Source organism: Microcaecilia unicolor, chromosome 5 (genome assembly GCF_901765095.1).
Source record: "Microcaecilia unicolor chromosome 5, aMicUni1.1, whole genome shotgun sequence".
NCBI classification, from domain to species: domain Eukaryota; kingdom Metazoa; phylum Chordata; class Amphibia; order Gymnophiona; family Siphonopidae; genus Microcaecilia; species Microcaecilia unicolor.
The window spans coordinates 209,209,169-209,229,322 of record NC_044035.1 but is presented as its reverse complement, the minus strand read 5'-3'; the positions used below and the strand labels follow the sequence as shown (position 1 = coordinate 209,229,322).

General features: G+C 45.9%; 1 protein-coding gene across 1 annotated transcript in view; it reads right to left on the bottom strand.

The window, feature by feature from the left end:
• ARL2BP (ADP ribosylation factor like GTPase 2 binding protein) overlaps window positions 1-20,154 on the bottom strand; it is a 332,657-nt gene that overhangs the window by 289,914 nt on the left and 22,589 nt on the right. The window contains exon 3 of the mRNA XM_030203732.1: window positions 9,201-9,262. Within this exon, the coding sequence (XP_030059592.1) occupies window positions 9,201-9,262 (62 nt within the window). The remainder of the gene's footprint in view (window positions 1-9,200; window positions 9,263-20,154) is intronic.

Sequence of the window (20,154 nt, the reverse complement as noted above, 5' to 3'; positions counted from 1 at the left end):
CAACACTCCATTTCTTCTGCTGGTCACACCTCTCTCTATACAGCCCAACAACCTTCTAGATACAGCCACCGCCTTGTAACACTGTTTCGTCGCCTTCAAATCCTCAGATACTATCACCCCAAGATCCCTCTCCCCGTCTGTACCTATCAGACTCTCGCCGCCTAACACATACGTCTCCCGTGGATTTCTATTCCCTAAGTGCATCACTTTGCATTTCTTCGCATTGAATTTTAATTGCCAAACCTTAGACCATTCTTCTAGCTTCTTCAGATCCTTTTTCATGTTTTCCACTCCCTCTGGGGTGTCCACTCTGTTACAGGTCTTAGTATCATCCGCAAATAGGCAAACTTTACCTTCTAACCCTTCGGCAATGTCACTCACAAATATATTGAACAGAATCGGCCCCAGCACCGATCCCTGAGGCACTCCACTACTCACCTTTCCCTCCTCCGAGCGAACTCCATTCACCACCACCCTCTGGCGTCTGTCCGTCAACCAGTTCCTAATCTAGTTCACCACTTCGGGTCCTATCTGCAGCCCATCCAGCAGACCGAATCTGGACAAACTTCGCTCTCCTTACCGACGAAATCATAACCCAAGCGATTAACAGGTTTGCCAAGTCCCACTGTAAACTAGATACATGCCCTAACTACCTAATAAAATCAACCCCTCAACGCTTCATAACAAACCTCACTTCACACCTTAATTACATGCTGCAACATGGACTCTTTCCTAATGACAAAGGCAACATACTACTCAGCCCAATACCTAAAGACTCAAAGAAAAATGCAAATGAAATCACCAACTACTGCCAGGTAGCATCTATCCCACTGGTAGTTAAACTGATGGAAAGTATGGTAACTAAGCAACTTACCGACTACTTAAAAAAATTCTCAATATTACACGAATCACAATCAGGATTTTGCGAGGGATCCAAAATGGCGTCATAGAGATTTCACTTACCAGACGCTCCCGAAAATCTCTCCGCGTCATAGCAGCCGAGGCCCCTTCTGACCATTGTAAGATGGTGAAAAGAAGAGGAAAGGTTCGGGAATTGCCCTCAATCCCGGCCGGAACACCAGCTCGACAGCAACCGACGCTGGAAAGATTTGGGGTAACGTCGGGACCTGTAGCAGCTTCCTCTCCGATTGGAGCCGAGCTATTAGCGTCGGCCGACAGTGGAGACGGGGCTTCCCTAAGCCCTGTCGAACGAGCGGCTCCCCCACAGCCGGGAATACGGAACCAGGAAGTGGTGCCTGACGCTCAGCCGTCCGAAGTGGTCGAGAGGAGTGAACAGAGAGGGAGCCCACACTTGGAAGCAGAACTGGTTGAGAGTGAATCGGTAGGAACCATTTCAAAAATTCCTGATAATATTATTACAATTTTGAACCAAACACTCAAAACCCCCCTTCCCCCGGTGATTTCAGTGGGGCAGTTAAGTAAACCAGCCGTTGTGACACTTGAGTCACTTTGGGACCAAAATCACACTTTACATTCAGCACTACAAGTAATGATTGTTAAAAATATAGAGGGAATTAAGACTTTGTCAGAAGCTGCCCTGATCCAGGATCAAATAAACACAGCTCAAACCTCCAAGATGGAAAGAATTGAGGAAAAATTGAGAAAAGTAGAGACTGTTACTCAAACTTCGGCCAAAGAAAAGAGTTTTACATATAAGAAAATGGAATACCTGGAAAACCAATTAAGACGTTGTAATTTGAGACTGACTAATTTTCCTAGGTCGCCAGTGTTGGCACCGGTAGAAATGTTTAAAAAATATTTGGTCGAAGTGTTGGGTATGTCAAAGGATTTATTACCCCCATTAGTACGGGTTCAACACTTTCAGTCTACCTATGACGGAGATAAACAATGTGATAATTTGAATTTAACAAATTTCCTTGAGTCATCCTTAGAAGTTATCACGCAAAGAACATCAGCTGTGGTGACATTTGCCCTGGAAATGGATAGGAATGCTGTCTTGAGACTTTTTTTCAGGAATATTGACTCAATGTTTTTAGGATCTAAAATAAGAATTTACCCGGATTTATCCAAAGAAACACAGAAACGGAGAAAGGCCTTCTTGGCACTCCGTCAAAGATCTGTTGTTCTTGGTGTAAATTTTATATTAAAGTTTCCTTGTGTTTGCCGAATTATATATCAATCTAAGAATTACCAATTTTTTGAACCTAAACAACTAGAAGAGTTTTTGATTTCTAAAGAAGGACTGAATGCAAATTAGTGGTTTGAGAATGTACACTGTTAGAGATCATTGAGAGTGGCGAATAGGTCATAGAGAATCCCATGTAGTATATCTACTTGAATAATTACTTTATTTTTATTTTTCATATCTATTTTGGATCGTAATTTACTATATTTAAGTGAGGTCGATAGAATAGATCATAATTTTCATTTATGTTTTATAAATTACTAAATGTTTGTCATATTACAATTGCCATATTAATTCTGTATGGAATAATATATAACCAAATAAAGAGTTAAAAAAAAAAAAAAAAACAATCAGGATTTTGCTCCAACCACAGCATCAAAACAGTACTAATTACTCTCCTAACCAAACTCAAACAAGAAATTGCATATGGCAAAACTGTACTTCTACAATTCGACACATCTAGTGCGTTCGACATGGTAAACCATAAAATACTACTAAACATCCTAGAATACTTCGGAATTGGGAGAAATGTACTTTGTTAGATCAAGGGTTTCCTAACCACAAGAACATACCAAATGATATCAAAATTGAATATATCACCACCATAGAAACCAGAATGTGGAGTACCCCAAGGCTCACCATTATTACCGATCCTCTTCAACCTAATGATGACCCCACTAGCCAAACCCCTAGCCAACCAAGGCCTTAACCCCTATATCTACGCAGAGGATGTCACGATATACATTCCTTTCAAACTAGATCTAACAGAAATTACAAACAAAATCAAACTCAGCCTACAAATCATGAACTCAGGGGCGGAAGCATTTCAATTAAAACTCAACGCAGAAAAAATACACTGTCTCATCCTCTCATCACAATATAACACAAATAAACCCACCACTATAAACACCCCAGACTACACTCTCCCTGTCTCAGACAGCCTGAAGATTCTCGGAGTTACAATCGACCGCAACCTTACGCTAGAAAGCCAAGCGAAAACTACAGCAAAGAAAAAGTTCCGCTCAATGTGGAAACTCAAGAGAGTAAAACCTTTCTTCCCAAGAGAAATATTCCGCAGCCTGGTACAATCAATGGTGCTAAGTCACCTAGACTACTGTATGAAATCTATGCCGGATGTAAAGAACAAATTATTAAGAAACTCCAAATTGCCCAAAACACCGCAGCCAGGCTCATATTTGGAAAAACGAGATATGCAAGCGCCAAAGCATTACGCAAAAAACTACATTGGCTCCCAATCAAAGAACGAATTGAGTTCAAAATCTGCACCTTGGCTCATAAAATTATTCATGGCGAAGCCCCGGTCTACATGACAGATCTCATAGATTTACCAACCAGGAACACAAATAGGTCAGCACGCACATACCTAAATCTCCACTACCCAAGCTGCAAAGAACTAAAATATAAATCAACATATGCATCCAATTTCTCCTACATAAGCACGCAACTATGGAACGTCATGAAAACAATGCACGACCTAATAAACTTCCGGAAATCATTAAAACCAATTTGTTCAAAAAGGCATACCATAACGACCCAACATAATCACCTGAACCGTACAACACAACAAAACTTATACCAGATCTGGACAAAACTTAACTCTCTCTCCTTGACTATCTAATTCACTTTGTCACTTATGTAACTTTAATGCAATACCACTCTGTATTTCTCAAACCAGAATTGGCGATTGCCAACACGGTACTATGTAAGCCACATTGAGCCTGCAAATAGGTGGGAAAATGTGGGATACAAATGCAACAAATAAATAAATAAATATTATAGAGGTCTATAAAATACTGAGTGGAGTGGAATGAGTAGATGTGAATGACTTGTTTACTCATTCCAAAAATACTAGGACTGGGGGCACATAATGAAGCTACTAAGTAGTAAATTTAAAACAAACCAGAGAAATTTCTTAATATGTAAACAAACTCTGGAATTTGTTGTCAGAGAACGTGGTAAAAGGAGTTAGCTTAGCACGGTTTAAAAAAGGTTTGGATACTTTTCTAAAAAAAAAAAAAGTCCATAAGCCATTTTTAAGATGGACTTGGGAAAAGCCACTTCTTATTTCTAGGATAAGCAGCATAAAAATCTGTTTTACTCTTTTGGGATCCTGCCAGGTACTGTGACCTGGATTGGCCACTGTTGGAAGCAGGATACCGGGCTTGATGGGCTTTCGGTCTGTCCCAGTATGGCAACAATCAATGTTCTTATGTTCTTAAACCAAATGGTAAGGAAGTAGGCAATTTATTAAAGCAGAAGAAATAAAAATAGTGCTCAATGTGGCCACGTTTCGCCTATAAGCCTGTATCAGAGGCATATGACTGATGGACATAAATGAAATTAAAATCCAAATCATAAAAATTTAAATCGTACTAAACACAATAAATAACAGATTAAACAGACTACAGGGCTAATTTTCAAAAGAGAAAAACAACCAAAAAGTGTCATAAAGAACCATTTGGAATTTTTCTCCTCAAAACTTCCAAATCAGTATTTTCAAAACCTATTTTGCAGATATTTATCTATGTGTCTGCAGTGTGTCCATATCACAAGGGGGCATGTTGGGGGTATTTCAAAGGCGGGATTTGGGTGTTCCATAATGGAACAAAAACATACAGGACTAAAACCAAGATGTTTCGGTCTAGAACTGTTTCAGAACAAATCCATATCAGTTATAAAAAGTGTGCAAATAAAAGTGGTAGATTGGTAGCCCGCTTGGCTCATCCTCATCAGGGTCCATTTAAGACTGATGCTCTGTACTCTTCACCGGGGTTTTGGAAAATAAGGGTGTTCAAATCAACCGCATTATGAGAGACTACTATGCCCAACTGTACTCGTCCCCTGATCCTCCTCCGTTGGAAAAGATCTATGTATATTTCTGGTTGGATCCAGTTTGGCTATACTAAGTGCTTTTTTGCAGCAGTAATACCCCTGGACCTGATGGCTATAGAGGAGAATTCTATAACATGCTGAGAGAGGAGATTGTACCCCCACTGACTTCTATGTTTAATACTATAGTAGGAAAGGGACGGCTGCCTGAATCCCTGCAGCTAGCCCAGATAGTCGTTTTGCCAAAAAGCAGGTCGTGATACACAGAAACCGGAATCATATCGACCAATCTTGTTGCTTAATTATGAAGCTAAATTATTTGCAAAAGTTTTGGCGAATCGTCTCTCTTGTATAATTTTGTGCAAGGCTGTAATATTTCTAAGAATATGAGAAAGATTCTTACTACTCTAGAGTTGGCAGCCGGTTAAAATGTTCCCTCAGCGCTGACTAGTTTTGATGCTGAAAAGGCCTTTGAAAGGGTGGTGTGGGACTTTTTGTTTGGGGATTGGATGCTTATGGCACACAGGGGTTTTTTCAGGAACCGAGTTGGGCTTAAAATTTTTTTCCTCAAGCTGAAGTGTGGGTGAATGGACTGCTTTCCTCCCCCTTTTCAATATATCGTGGTACCAGACAGCGTTGCCTGCTCTCACCACTTATGTTTGTCCTTACTCTGGATCCCCTCCTACGTCACACCTTCAGAGGAATCCAGACATACAAGGCTTTCAATTAGGTACAGATACTTTTAAAATAGCAGGATTTGATGATGATTTGTTTGTTCATGTGATTAATCCCCAAGTATCAATAGGGGCCTTGCTAGAATGCATGACTGAATTTGGGGATTTTTCAGGCTTTAAGTTAAATCTCGACAAATCAGAGGCATTGCAAAGGGCAGGGGATCAGGGTGGGGTTTGGTGGGGAAATTATCCGTTGAAATGGGCTGGTGAATCTTTTTACTATTTGGGGGTGTTGTTGCCTATAGAGACTTCAAGATTATATCATTTGAATGTTGATAAGTTGTTTAAAGACAGCAAGCTTCATTTTGAGAAATGGAGTCATTTACCTTTATCTTTAATGGGCAGGATAAATCTCTTTAAAATGATTATTTTTCCTTGCCGGCTCTCTGTTTTGCAAGTTTTACCACTGCACCTTTTGTGGAAAGATCTCCAGAAGTTAAATAGGATACGTAGGATTTTTTTTTTTTTTTTTTGGGGGGGGGGGAAGAAACCGAAAACGCATCTAGAATATCTTTAAGATTCCTGGCCGCAAGGAGGTTTAGGTTTACCTTGTCTTAGGCGCTATACTCAGGCTTGTCTTCTCGGCACCTTAGGGACTGGTTGTTTTGTACTGAGTAGTTTACTCCTACGCAATGGGAAAGGGAATTGTTTACACCTTGGCATTTGAACTTTCTTTTCCATACCCAGAGAAAACAATTTGCCCCGCTCTTGTCATAGGAGTGTATTGTTGCAGCCACTGAGAGGCATTTGGCGGGCTCTTTGGAATTGTTGGAACCTGAACCCAAATGTTAGTGATTTATTGCCAAATAGGGGTAATGCTGATTTTCCACCGGGGTTGGAGTCCGGTCAGTTTAAGAGATGGTCAGACATGGACATTGTTTTCATCGAGCATTTTCACAATGGGGAAGGTGTAAATCTTTTCAGGATTTACAGCAGAGGCTTTCCCTAACTCACTCAGATTATTTTCCTTATTGGGAGCTGTACCATTATTATACTAGCTTACACCACGGGGCCGTGCATACGAGGCTGGGTAAGAAAGTTCAAGATTTTTTGCAAGATGTTTTTGGCCAGGTTTCTGTATCAGATTTACACAGAGCTTTGATTTCTCTTCTCCCTCCCTGGGAGTATGGTCCTCTTAAGGAGGCCTGGAGTAGGGACCTTGGGTATGAATTGAAGCAAGTGGATTTTAAAAAATTGATTAAAGCTATTCCTAAGCACTTGGGTAATGCTGAACTTCAGGAAAGTCAATATGATATACTTCACAGGGCATATATACCACAATATCAGGCTGCTGGAGCAGGTTGGGTGCTTGCTGGTCAATGCTCCAAATGCTAGTGGGGGGACAATACCTTTTTTCATGCCTTTTGGTGATGTAGTGGCATTCAAGCATTTTTGGAGGTTGCTTCATCGATTCTTAGGGATTCTTTTTGCCCATCATGTAAATCTTTTCCTGGAAGGGAGTCTTGCTGAATAAATGGGAGATATATGGGATTTCGGACAAAAATTTGCACATATTACTGTATAAAGATTATGCCTTGGGGAAAAAGTGCACACTTAAGCACTGAATGCAGGAGAAGCCTCCCTCTTTTTGGTACTGGAGAAATAGTTTGCATACCTTTATGTTATGGGAGGCGAGGACTGTTAGGAATTCCCCAAAGGGAAGAAGGGCTTTCATATCTATCTGGAGTTGTTACTTGCAAACTATCCTATATAATAAAAAGCACCTCCAACGTTTTGAAGCTGACTCTGTGAAAGTGAAGCCTTGAAGCATTCGTGCTCCTGCTGTATCCATCTCCTGAACTGACGTCATGTACTTCCGTGTTCGTCACAAACAGCAAAGATCAATCACCGGAAGGGAACGCTGCAGAGTTCCCAGGCAACGGAACGCGACGTCACACGCATGAGAGTGTTGTCGTTCCTCCCTCCCTCCCTTCCAGTTCCAGGCCCCCTACCTCCAAATTTTAAAAGTCATCTTCACTTACGAAGTCAGGTTTACGGCGGCCGGCAGCAGCGGTAAAAGGTGTGCAGGCTCGACCCTTCTCTCTCTCTCAGCTCTGGTCCCACCCTTGCGGAAACAGGAACTGAGGGCGGAACCAGAGCTGAGACACAGAGAAGGGCCCAGCCTGCACGCCTTTTACTGCTGCTGACGGCCGCCGTAACCCCGACTTGGTAAGTAAAAATGACTTCTAAAATTCAGAAGGAGAGGGGTGCTAGAACTGGAAAGGAAGGAGGGAGGAAGGGAGGGACGACGACCCTGGAACTGGGAGGGAGGGAGAGGGGATCCTGGATCTGGGAGGGAGGTGGGGATCCACAAACTGGGGGGGACCCTGAAACTCAGACAGGGGGAGGGGGGGACCCTGAAACTCAGAGGGGGGAGGGAGGGGGGACCCTGAAACTTAGAGGGAGATACGGGGGGGGGGGGGGGGGGGGGGAACCTGAAACTCGTTCCCCTACAACTTGGAGGGAGGGAACGACCCAGGAACTCGGAGGGAGGGAATGATCCTGAAACTCGGAGTGAGGGGGAAGGGACGACCCTGGAACTTTGAGGGGGTGCGACCCTGGAACTGGGAGGGAGGGAGGGGGGCCGACGACCCTGGAACTCGGAGGGGGGGGGGGACAACAACCCTGGAACTCGGAAGGAGGGAGGGACGACGACTCTGGAACTCGGAGGGACGACCTGGAACTCGGAGGGAGGGGGGAAGGGGACGAAGACCCTGGAACTTGGAGGGGGGACGACCCTGGAACTCAGAGGGAGGGAGGGAGGGAGGGAGGGACGACCCTGGAACTCGGAGGGAGGGAGGGGGGACGACCCTGGAACTCAGAGGGATGGAGGGAGGGGGGCGATGACCCTGGAACTCGGGAGGGAGGAGGTGCCCATGGCACACACTCTCATTCTCAAACACACACACTCTCTCTCATAGACACACTCGCACCCAGTCTCACTCTCTCTCTGTCACACACACACACTCGCACATTTAGTGTTTCCTAAATTGGCACTGTTATATTAGGAGTTGTTTTGGGGTTCTCTGCTTGGGCAGGGGAGGGTGGATTGGGAATACTGGACATTATCTTTTCAAAGATGACCTGGGGTTATAAGAGTTCAGATGCCAGGTTATCTCAGTGTATGTTTAAATTATGGGTGGGGTTGGGGGGTGATCTTGCATACAATCATTAAATTTTGAAGGAAACTAGGGTTGTGAGGAGGCTGCTGGAGTTTTCTCACAAAATAAAAATGGGATCATGTGTGTTATCCAGCTTTTTGCTTATTATTCTGTTACGCTTGATTGAGATTCAATTATGGTCCATTAAAGTGTCCATTTACTAAAGTGTGTAATGGTCTATATTTATTTGACTCACCAATGTTTTCCAAAAAGTGGATTACCTACTACAGTATAGCCTCTCTGAATAAATTACTCTGCATTAAACCATTATTTTGTATGTGATCTTACCCATTATAATATTTTCTATGTGCCCAATAACTGCATCAAATTCTGCTTCAGAAGTAGATGAACTGTAAACAAAAACCAGATTCTGTTAAAGTTCTTCATCCAAATTATCACTATTAAAAAAAAATTATATATATATATCTGAGCACACCTTTCACACGAGAAATAATTTGGAGATTACTTCTGCTGCAAAGGGTACAGAAATGACAAAGGGGTCCTTTTACCAAGCTGTATTAAGCGCTAATGTGCACTTAAGGCAGTAAAAGCAGGCTAACTCGGAATGTGCTAAAACATTCCATGTTAGTTTAAGCATGTGCTCATGCTAACTGCAAGGTAATTATTTTTTTGTGATTTTTTCGAAGCAGCATGTCGGGGGTGAAAGTGGGTATTCCTGTGCTAACCAGTTAGTGCATGGTTAACACGGGAGCTCTTACCACATCTTAAATGGGTAGTGATGTGTTCCTGCAGTAATTTTTTTGTAATGGCCACGTGCTAATGGTAACATTAGAGATTGGTCATTAAGAAAAATAGAAAAAAAAAAAAGCTTTTTTTTTTTTTTTTTTACAGCCGCAGTTAGAATGGCCCTTAACCTGCAAGGTAAAATTATGCCTTACCTGCTGATAATTTTCTTTCCTTTAGTAGCAGAAGATGAACCCAAGAACTGCTGGGTAGTGTCCATCTGCCAGCAGGTGGAGATAGATTACAAAGTTGAAGGCAGTGATACCATACGGTCAGCTCTTCCTTCAGTATGTCTCATCACCAAGCAGAATCAGACAAGAAAACAGGAAGCCTTCCTCACCAACCAAACACAACAGAATTTCATCAGTCCGACTTAGAGAAACCATGACCGCGATGGACTCCTCTTCAGTGGTTTCTGTTCTCTTTTTTTTTTCCCCCTTTGGGTTTTTTTTAAAAACTAAAAACCACGTAAAGAACAGACAGGAAAAACAAACGTGGCTGACAGAGGGCGGGATCCTGGATTCATCTGCTGCTACTAAAGGAAAGAAAATTATCAGCAGGTAAGGCATAATTTTACCTTACCTAGCATATGAAGTAGATGAATCCAGGAACTGGTGGGATGTACCAAAGCAATGCCTAATTTGAGACTTGTGGGACTCCCAGAAAGCGTGGGGGAAAAAAATCTGAGTGTGTTTCTTGAAAAATGGCTGCCGGGAGCGTTGGAACAACCGGGTCTTGAAGGCAAGCTGAGTATTGAGCGGGCGCACCGGCTGGGCCCACGACGTGACAATGTGGACAGACCACGGGTCACCATATTAAAAATCTTGAACTATGCCCACAAGATGGAGATTCTGCAGAACCTGAGAGCAGGGAAGAAGTTGGAATACCAGGGAAAGAAAATTTTATGCTTTCAAGACTATTCACAGAAGGTTTCTGCAGCCAGAAGGGACTTCGCCCCCATCTGCTCCACCTTGTTTGATCTTAAATACAAATTTAGCCTCCTGTACCCAGCGCGACTGAAGGTGATAAACAATGGCCAAGCGGTCTTCTTTGAAAAAGTGCGGGAGGCTAAGGAATTTGTTGGTAAGCTGAAAGAAGCAGGTGGAGGAGTGCTCGGGGAGAAAAACGGATGAGAGGGCCACCTGTTTGCAGACCAGGTCGAATTGGATGTGGGACTTAAGCCTGCAGGAGTTTGGAGGAGGTTTCACGTTGACTGTTACACATGTTGCTGCTGGCTCATCGTTGCGAGTCACAAGTGTTCTTATTTGTGGTTGTGCACAGACTACCATTTGGACAGGGACATTAGAGGGTTGTAGCCCTCAGAGAAATAAGAGAGTGTCCTAATCCTGGGGACACGGAAGCTCACTTGCCTTCGGGCATGTTGACGGTAAAGTATGCTGGTGGGGGAGTAGGGGGGGAGGGGTCAGGAGGGGAGGGTGGGGTAGGACTCTAGGGGTAGGTCAAGGGAGGGTTAAGGGGAGGGGTCGAATGTGGGTGCATGAGATGTTTGAGAGTGAGATGTGGCTGTCTGATAATAATGGTGTGTGGCATGCGATAGAGGATAAGGAAGTGTGCCTGGGAGGTGGAGGCTGGGACATCTCTGGGGTGATTATAAGTTGGAAGACAGAACATGGAATGGCACACTAGTAAGGGGAGATGACGAATTTAAAGATTGTGACCTGGAATGTAGGGGGTATTCACTCCCCAATAAAGAGGCAAAAAACCTTGAAAGTCCTTAATGATCAGAAAACAACAATAGCTCTCCTACAAGAAACACACTTGACACACAAAGAACATGAGAAGCTGAAGAGATGGTGGGTGGGTGAGATCATGGATTCCCCTGCAGTAGACGGGAAAGGAGGAGTGGTAATACTGATCCGCAAAGGGATACATGTGAAAATACGGAAAATTGTCAGGGATGCAAGAGGGCGGTATGTCCTGGTGGCTCTTGACATAGAAAGACAACCAATGCTGCTATGTAATATATATGTGCCCAATACTTTTGAGAAGGTGTTCTATAAGACGCTTTTGCGCAGAATACAAGACATGGGAGAAAGCCTTGTTGTGATGGGTGGCGACTTTAATGAAGTCAGAGACCCTCTGCTAGATAGGTCTAAGCCGACGGGGACGGAGCTGTCCAGAGGCCAGAGGGGTTTGGGGATGCTGAAAGACGCGCTAGACATGATAGATGTCTGGAGAACTTTAAACCCGTTGGAAAGAGATTACACGCATCCAGAGCTCATTCCACACTGTCCCGCATTGATTACATACTGATTGCGAGGGAACTGTTAACGCAAGTGCAGGGGACTAAGATTGGACCAATAGTTGTCTCTGACCATGCTTGGGTCTCGATGGAGGTGCGATTGGACAACAACGCACAGAGAGTCTTTTCTTGGCGTTTCCCGACATATCTCTATCGAGATAGGCAATTTCAGTTACAACGGAGGACTAGGTGGGAACAATATCAAGGGGAAAATGAGGCCCATAGGAATGACCCGGTGATCTTTTGGGAAGCCGCGAAAGCGGTTCTCTGGGGTGAGACAATAGCCTATAACAGTTTTCAGAGGAAGGTGCGGAAGCGAGAAGTATTGAGGTGGGAGAGGAGGGTAACAGCTTTGAGGAGACAATTTGGTCACACTCAAGACATCAGAAGTGCGGGCCCAACTATTAGAGGCGCAGCAAGCCTTAAATGAACTTCTGCAGCAGTCAGCGCAAAAATCTGAAATGTATTACAAGTATTAACTGTATAAATTTGCTAACAAAGGGAGGAAATTTCTGGCTAGATTATTGAAAAGGCAGGTAGGGTCCAGAAAAGTGCTTTCGCTAGTTAATAAACAAAAAGAACTGAAACACATGGATAGTGCTATAACAGAGATTTTTAGGCAATTCTACGAACAGTTGTATAAGCCACAATTAGAGGTTGTAACTCCGAGCGCAGCATACCTTGGAAGTGTGGAGGTACCAAAGCTGAATAATGCAGAATTAAAGATCTTAAATGCAGCAATAACAGAGGATGAGGTAGATTGGGTTGTGCAGCAGAGCTCCCTGGGTAAGACACCTGGACCGGATGGCCTCAGCAATGAATTTTGTAAGTTACTTAGGCCGGGAATTGGTCGACAATTAGCGGAGGTATTTAATGAAGTGATCAGAAGGGGACAGATGCGTAGCCATTTGAATCAGGCTAATATTACGGTTATATTGAAACCACACAAACAAGCACATCTACCGGAGTCTTATCGGCCTATTTCTTTGCTGAATTCAGAGAAAAAGTTCCTAGCTAAGATACTGGCGAATAGGCTGGCTCGGTTCTTGCCGACATTGCTGGAGCAGTCACAGGTGGGTTTCGTGAAAGGTCGGAAAGTGGTCAAGAATCTGAGGTGAATACTCGGAGCTCTGGAGCAAGTGAGGGACGAAGGTTTGCAAGCTATGTTAATAAGTTTTGATGCTGAAAAAGCCTTCGACAGGGTGGACTGGGGCTTTATGTTTGAGACTTTAAAGGCCTATGGCATAACAGGGTTTTTTGGGAAGGCTATAAAGACTTTATATACAGGCCTAGGGCGAGAATTAGTGTCAATGGCTTATTTTCTGACTGGTTTGCTATAGGAAGGGGTACCCGGCAGGGATGCCCGCTCTCGCCGCTTCTATTCGTATTGACCCTAGATCCGCTATTACGGGAAATTGGCAGTAATGTAGAGATTAAAGGTGTTCGGATCTTGGATCAGGAAATTAAAACTGCAGTATTTGCAGATGATTTATTGGTGCTGCTCACGGAACCGCAGAGTTCGTTGAATCAGTTGTTGGAGAGTATGCGGGAATATGGGGATTTTTTCGGGCTTCAAACTGAATCTAGAGAAATCGGAGGCTTTAGTCAGTGCGGGGGTAGATCTGGGGATTTGGAGTCACACACAGATCCGTCAAGCACATGAGGAATTTAAGTATTTGGGAGTGCAACTGTCGATGGATCCGGCACAACTATACAGGGTTAATGTCCCTCGTCTGATTGGGGAAACTAAAGCACAACTGGCGGCTTGGGTTTCATTGCCGTTGTCTTTTCTAGGCAGGATACATTTATACCGTATGGTCATTTTCCCGAAATGGTTGTATGTGCTGCAGATTTTACCTATTAGACTGTTGGTTAAAGATCTGAAAGCTCTGCAGAGGCACATAGCATGGTTTTGCTGGGCAGGGAAAAAATCGAAAATGAGGTGTATGGGGCTCAGTGTGAGGGTGGGTTGGGCATGCCTGATTTAAAAGATTATAACTGGGCTTGCATGGCCAGGCATCTGCGAGATTGAGTTCTGCAGTCGACAACCTATACTGATATAGGTTGGGAACAAGCTTTCTTTTGGCCATGGTCCTTCAATTGCTTACTACACTCTAAAAGAGGGAGGATACCAACTCCTTTCAAAGATAGTGTACTCTTGCAACCTTTACGTTACGCCTGGAGGGTGTTATTGGGTTTCTGGGGGCAAGATCCGGAGGCCAGTGCGCTGCTGACGTTAGTGGGGAATGTAGAATTCCCGGCGGGTAGGGAGAATCGAATTTTTAAAGACATGGAGTGGCAGGGAGTGACACTACTGGAGAGTTTTCTTCAGGTAGATGGGTCGCTGTTGCCCTATGGGGAATTCGAACGGAGGTGTGCGGGCCTATTTACAACTGGAACACTACTTCAGAGGCTTGCCCCGATCTGCACTTACATTGGATTTTGGGAAGAAGATTCGGGATTTTCTGAGGGGGGACGCAGTACGGTAGACTTCAATTTCTTGGTTTCATAAGGCTTTGAGGGATTTGAAACCCCCAAAAGATATTGGTGAGGTAGGGGGGATATGGGAGCAATAGCTGGCGGGTTCATTTGCAATAGAAAAGGTGATGGCTGCATTAAAAGGGATGACAGGAGTAGTGCATAGTGCGGAACTGCAGGAATAAGTTGCATGCGCTTATGATATGGGAGGCCAGGGGCGCCCGAAAAGGAGGAAGCACTTTATTAAAACGTGGACAGCATATTTGAATCTAGTAGCTCCCAGAGCTAGAAGTCAGGTGTTGAATGAACTGGGCCGAGAGGGGATGAATGTGGAGTTTGGAGTGAATGGTGAGGTAGGGGGGAAGTTGTGAGGGGGGAGAAGGGGGTGGGTGAGGGGGGGTAGGCTTGGGGTTCACTCTGAGCTGAGAACCGCTGACAACTGATATTGGGGAGTCTGCTTTATGTCTTCAGTGTATTGATTTCATTAATAAAGCTGTAAGACTCCTATAAGAGGCGGTGGTATTAGATGAAGGGCTATAAGAAACAAGGCCCTTTGCAGTAGGTCTTGTCATTAAGTCACTGCCTCATGAGAAAGGATGTTGGTTGATCTGCTTAGACTTCCTTATTATCAGATACCCTGAATAGCTTATCATACATGTTGTTGCATTCTACAAAGATGGGGGTTTTTGTTAATAAACTTAAGGGGAGGGATGGGTGGGGATAAAATGTAAACATTTATATGGTGATTTGAGTTATAATATTGGCAATTTGTACTGGTTTCTTTTCTTTGCATTATCTGTACAAGCTCTGCTACTATTAATAAAAAAGATTTAAACCTAAAGAAGAAAGGCCAAACCAAAGAAATCAATCGCTAAGGAACAGACACCCACAATGGACACCAAGTGTGGCCTGCAACCATGCCTCAAAAAATCCTCTACACCTGAGAATTTGCGGTCGATGTGGACTGCATAAAAGCTCGCAATAGAGCAGTAATCACTGTGTCTGAAGAACTCTGTTCCTCAGAGTCAACCCCTCAAAAACCCCATGCCATAAGACCAAAGCAAGAGGGATCCTTCACTCTGTAATGAACCCTGAAGTCGAGTGAAATTCGAAATGGAAGCACCACCAGAAGCCACACCAGATCCACATACCAAGGGCGCCATGGTCAATCCGGACCTACCAGAATGACTAGACTCAGGTGGTGAGCTATCCGAAAAGAACTCAGCCACAGAGAGGCTACGGAGGAAACATCAAAGAACGTCCTCCGGCTAAAGAAGCAGCTGAACAACCAGTCCTGCCGAATCACCCACTCTCTGATGACAAAAGAAAGAAGGCACCTCTGAATCAAGCCAGGACACCATCAGATCTACCTCTGAAGCTCTCTACCAGAGGCCAAACTGAAGAAGCACTGGTGTGGAATAACCATTCCGCTGAGACCAGAAGACGGCAGAAAAACAGAGCTCACCATAGGAAAAGCCTGCAAAGTGGACCATGGAGAAATGGAACACAAGGTCATCTGCCCACTCCATGGGGGCGACATGCCCTGGTGGCCAAGGCCCAACTATAAGTCCCACCATGTCAAAGAAGAACCCACCGCCGTTGTGTTCTCCAACAGTACAAGCACCGACTGGCCCACAAGAAGTCCTGAAAGGCTAGAAGACAAACAGCACCAAAAACAGGTCCTGGCCGGAGATCGGCCACACCGTCTCCCGTGTCATCCACCGCCCCGGAAATGGAAGAATAAGGCAAAGGGCTCTCCAGCCCAAAAGACTATCCACTGTGGAGGTGCCAAGGTATCCCCTCCACAGGGAGGAATTGCGGAGCCACCAGTTCATGCGCAGCTGTGCCGAGAACAGCTACGGAAGACGATGCTGACACTCCTGGGATACAGAAGACCACCTGCCGTGAGAGCTGTAGAAGTTGCATATGAGAACAGCCCATGGTACTACCTCCAAAGTAGCTGCCACAGAGCCCAAGACATGAACGCACTGCCAGACCCGAGGACTCGGCGCCACGAGCAGACTGCGCACCTGAGTCCAAAGCAAGATCCTCCAGTCCTCAGTCAAGAAAAAAATCATACCAGAGCTGTGTGGGACGGGATGAGGTGGCTCATTTGAAGGGTGACCACCCAGCCCAAGGATTTGAACAGCGAGACCTGGGAAGATTAATTCTCGGTACTCGTCTAGAGGGGGGTCCTTGTGGAGAATGCCGCAACACTCCCAAACCTAGGAAAAGATGCATGGAACTGTAGCCATGCCTAAAGGCAACGCCTGGAACTGAACATGAGGGTCAAGAACAGCGAACCAGAGAAACCGCAGATGAGGGGGCCAAACAGCAAAGAGCAGAAATGCTTCCTAGAAGAGAAGTGCAAGCAAGAATGCTAAATTGAAGTAACTGCAATATAGCTAGCTGCTCAATACAAAAAAAAATTGCAAAAGTGCAATAAAAGCCTTAGAGACACTGCAACATACAGCTAGCTAGAGGTGCCACAGATAAGGTGGAAGCTGGAACTGGTATGCAAGTTTGACCAGTGTCAAAGTGCAAAACTAGAAGAGCAGAGCTGATGTGGAAAACCACCACAGCTAACCTTTGGCACTGTAGCATAGTGTAAGCTGTCCCAGCTATGCAATGAACTGCTTGTCAAAGCAAGCAATATGGGAGAGTGAAGTAAAACATGCCCCATATGAAAAGGAGCCGAAGGCCACAGTTTCTAAAGCGAATGCTACATACCTGTAGAAGGTATTCTCCGAGGACAGCAGGCTGATTGTTCTCACTGATAGGGTGACGTCCACGGCAGCCCCTCCAATCGGAAACTTCACTAGCAAAGTCCTTTGCTAGCCCTCGCGCGCATGCGCGGCCGTCTTCCCGCCCGAAACCGGCTCGAGCCGGCCAGTCCAGTATGTAGCAAGACAATACACTTCAAGGGAAGACACAACTCCAAAGGGGAGGCGGGCGGGTTTGTGAGAACAATCAGCCTGCTGTCCTCGGAGAATACCTTCTACAGGTATGTAGCATTCGCTTTCTCCGAGGACAAGCAGGCTGCTTGTTCTCACTGATGGGGTATCCCTAGCCCCCAGGCTCACTCAAAACAACAACCATGGTCAATTGGGCCTCGCAACGGCGAGGACATAACTGAGATTGACCTAAAAAATTTACCAACTAACTGAGAGTGTAGCCTGGAACAGAACAAACAGGGCCCTCGGGGGGTGGAGTTGGATCCTAAAGCCCAAACAGGTTCTGAAGAACTGACTGCCCGAACCGACTGTCGCGTCGGGTATCCTGCTGCAGGCAGTAATGAGATGTGAATGTGTGGACAGATGACCACGTCGCAGCTTTGCAAATTTCCTCCATGGTGGCTGACTTCAAGTGGGCTACCGACGCTGCCATGGCTCTAACATTATGAGCCGTGACATGACCCTCAAGAGCCAGCCCAGCCTGGGCGTAAGTGAAGGAAATGCAATCTGCTAGCCAATTGGATATGGTGCGTTTCCCTACAGCCACTCCCCTCTTGTTGGGATCAAAAGAAACAAACAATTGGGCGGACTGTCTGTGGGGCTGTGTCCGCTCCAGATAGAAGGCCAATGCTCTCTTGCAGTCCAATGTGTGCAGCTGACGTTCAGCAGGGCAGGAATGAGGACGGGGAAAGAATGTTGGCAAGACAATTGACTGGTTCAGATGGAACTCCGACACAACCTTTGGCAGAAACTTAGGGTGAGTGCGGAGGACTACTCTGTTGTGATGAAATTTGGTGTAAGGGGCCTGGGCTACCAGGGCCTGAAGCTCACTGACTCTACGAGCCGAGGTAACTGCCACCAAGAAAATGACCTTCCAGGTCAAGTACTTCGGATGGCAGGAATTCAGTGGCTCGAAAGGAGGTTTCATCAGCTGGGTGAGAACGACATTGAGATCCCATGACACTGTAGGAGGCTTGACAGGGGGCTTTGACAAAAGCAAACCTCTCATGAAGCGAACAACTAAAGGCTGTCCTGAGATCGGCTTACCTTCCACTTGGTAATGGTATGCACTGATTGCACTAAGGTGAACCCTTACGGAGTTGGTCTTCAGACCAGACTCCGACAAGTGGAGAAGGTATTCAAGCAGGGTCTGTGTAGGACAAGAGCGAGGATCTAGGGCCTTGCTGTCACACCAGACGGCAAACCTCCTCCAATGAAAGAAGTAACTTCTCTTAGTGGAGTCTTTCCTGGAAGCAAGCAAGATGCGGGAGACACCCTCTGGCAGACCCAAAGAGGCAAAGTCTACGCCCTCAACATCCAGGCCGTGAGAGCCAGGGACTGGAGGTTGGGATGCAGCAGAGCCCCTTCGTCCTGCGTGATGAGGGTCGGAAAACACTCCAATCTCCACGGTTCTTCGGAGGATAACTCCAGAAGAAGAGGGAACCAGATCTGACGCGGCCAAAAGGGAGCAATCAGAATCATGGTGCCTCGGTCTTGCTTGAGTTTCAACAAAGTCTTCCCCACCAGAGGAATGGGAGGATAAGCATACAGCAGACCTTCCCCCCAATCCAGGAGGAAGGCATCCGACGCCAGTCTGCCGTGGGCCTGAAGCCTGGAACAGAACTGAGGGACCTTGTGGTTCACTTGAGATGCGAAGAGATCTACCAGGGGGGTGCCCCACGCCCGGAAGATCTGTCGCACCACACGGGAATTGAGCGACCACTCGTGAGGTTGCATAATCCTGCTCAACCTGTCGGCCAGACTGTTGTTTACGCCTGCCAGATATGTGGCTTGGAGCACCATGCCTTGACGGCGAGCCCAGAGCCACATGCTGACGGCTTCCTGACACAGGGGGCGAGATCCGGTGCCCCCCTGCTTGTTGACATAGTACATGGCAACCTGATTGTCTGTCTGAATTTGGATAATTTGGTGGGACAGCCGATCTCTGAAAGCCTTCAGAGCGTTCCAGATCGCTCGCAACTCCAGAAGATTGATCTGTAGATCGCTTTCTTGGAGGGACCACCTTCCTTGGGTGTGAAGCCCATCGACATGAGCTCCCCATCCCAGGAGAGACGCATCCGTGGTCAGCACTTTTTGAGGCTGCGGAATTTGGAAGGGACGTCCCAGAGTCAAATTGGAGCAAATCGTCCACCAATACAGGGATTCGAGAAAACTCGTGGACAGGTGGATCACGTCCTCTAGACCCCCGGCGGCCTGATACCACTGGGAGGCTAGGGTCCATTGAGCAGATCTCATGTGAAGGCGGGCCATGGGAGTCACATGAACTGTGGAAGCCATGTGGCCCAGCAATCTCAACATCTGCCGAGCTGTGATCTGCTGGGACGCTCGCACCCGCGAGACGAGGGACAACAAGTTGTTGGCCCTCGCCTCTGGGAGATAGGCGCGAGCCGTCCGAGAATCCAGCAGGGCTCCGATGAATTCGAGTTTCTGCACTGGGAGAAGATGGGACTTTGGGTAATTTATCACAAACCCCAGTAGCTCCAGGAGGCGAATAGTCATCTGCATGGACTGCAGGGCTCCTGCCTCGGATGTGTTCTTCACCAGCCAATCGTCGAGATATGGGAACACGTGCACCCCCAGCCTGCGAAGCGCCGCTGCTACCACAGCTAGGCACTTTGTGAACACCCTGGGCGCAGAGGCGAGCCCAAAGGGTAGCACACAGTACTGGAAGTGGCGTGCGCCCAGCTGAAATCGCAGATACTGTCTGTGAGCTGGCAGTATCGGGATGTGTGTGTAGGCATCCTTCAAGTCCAGAGAGCATAGCCAATCGTTTTGCTGAATC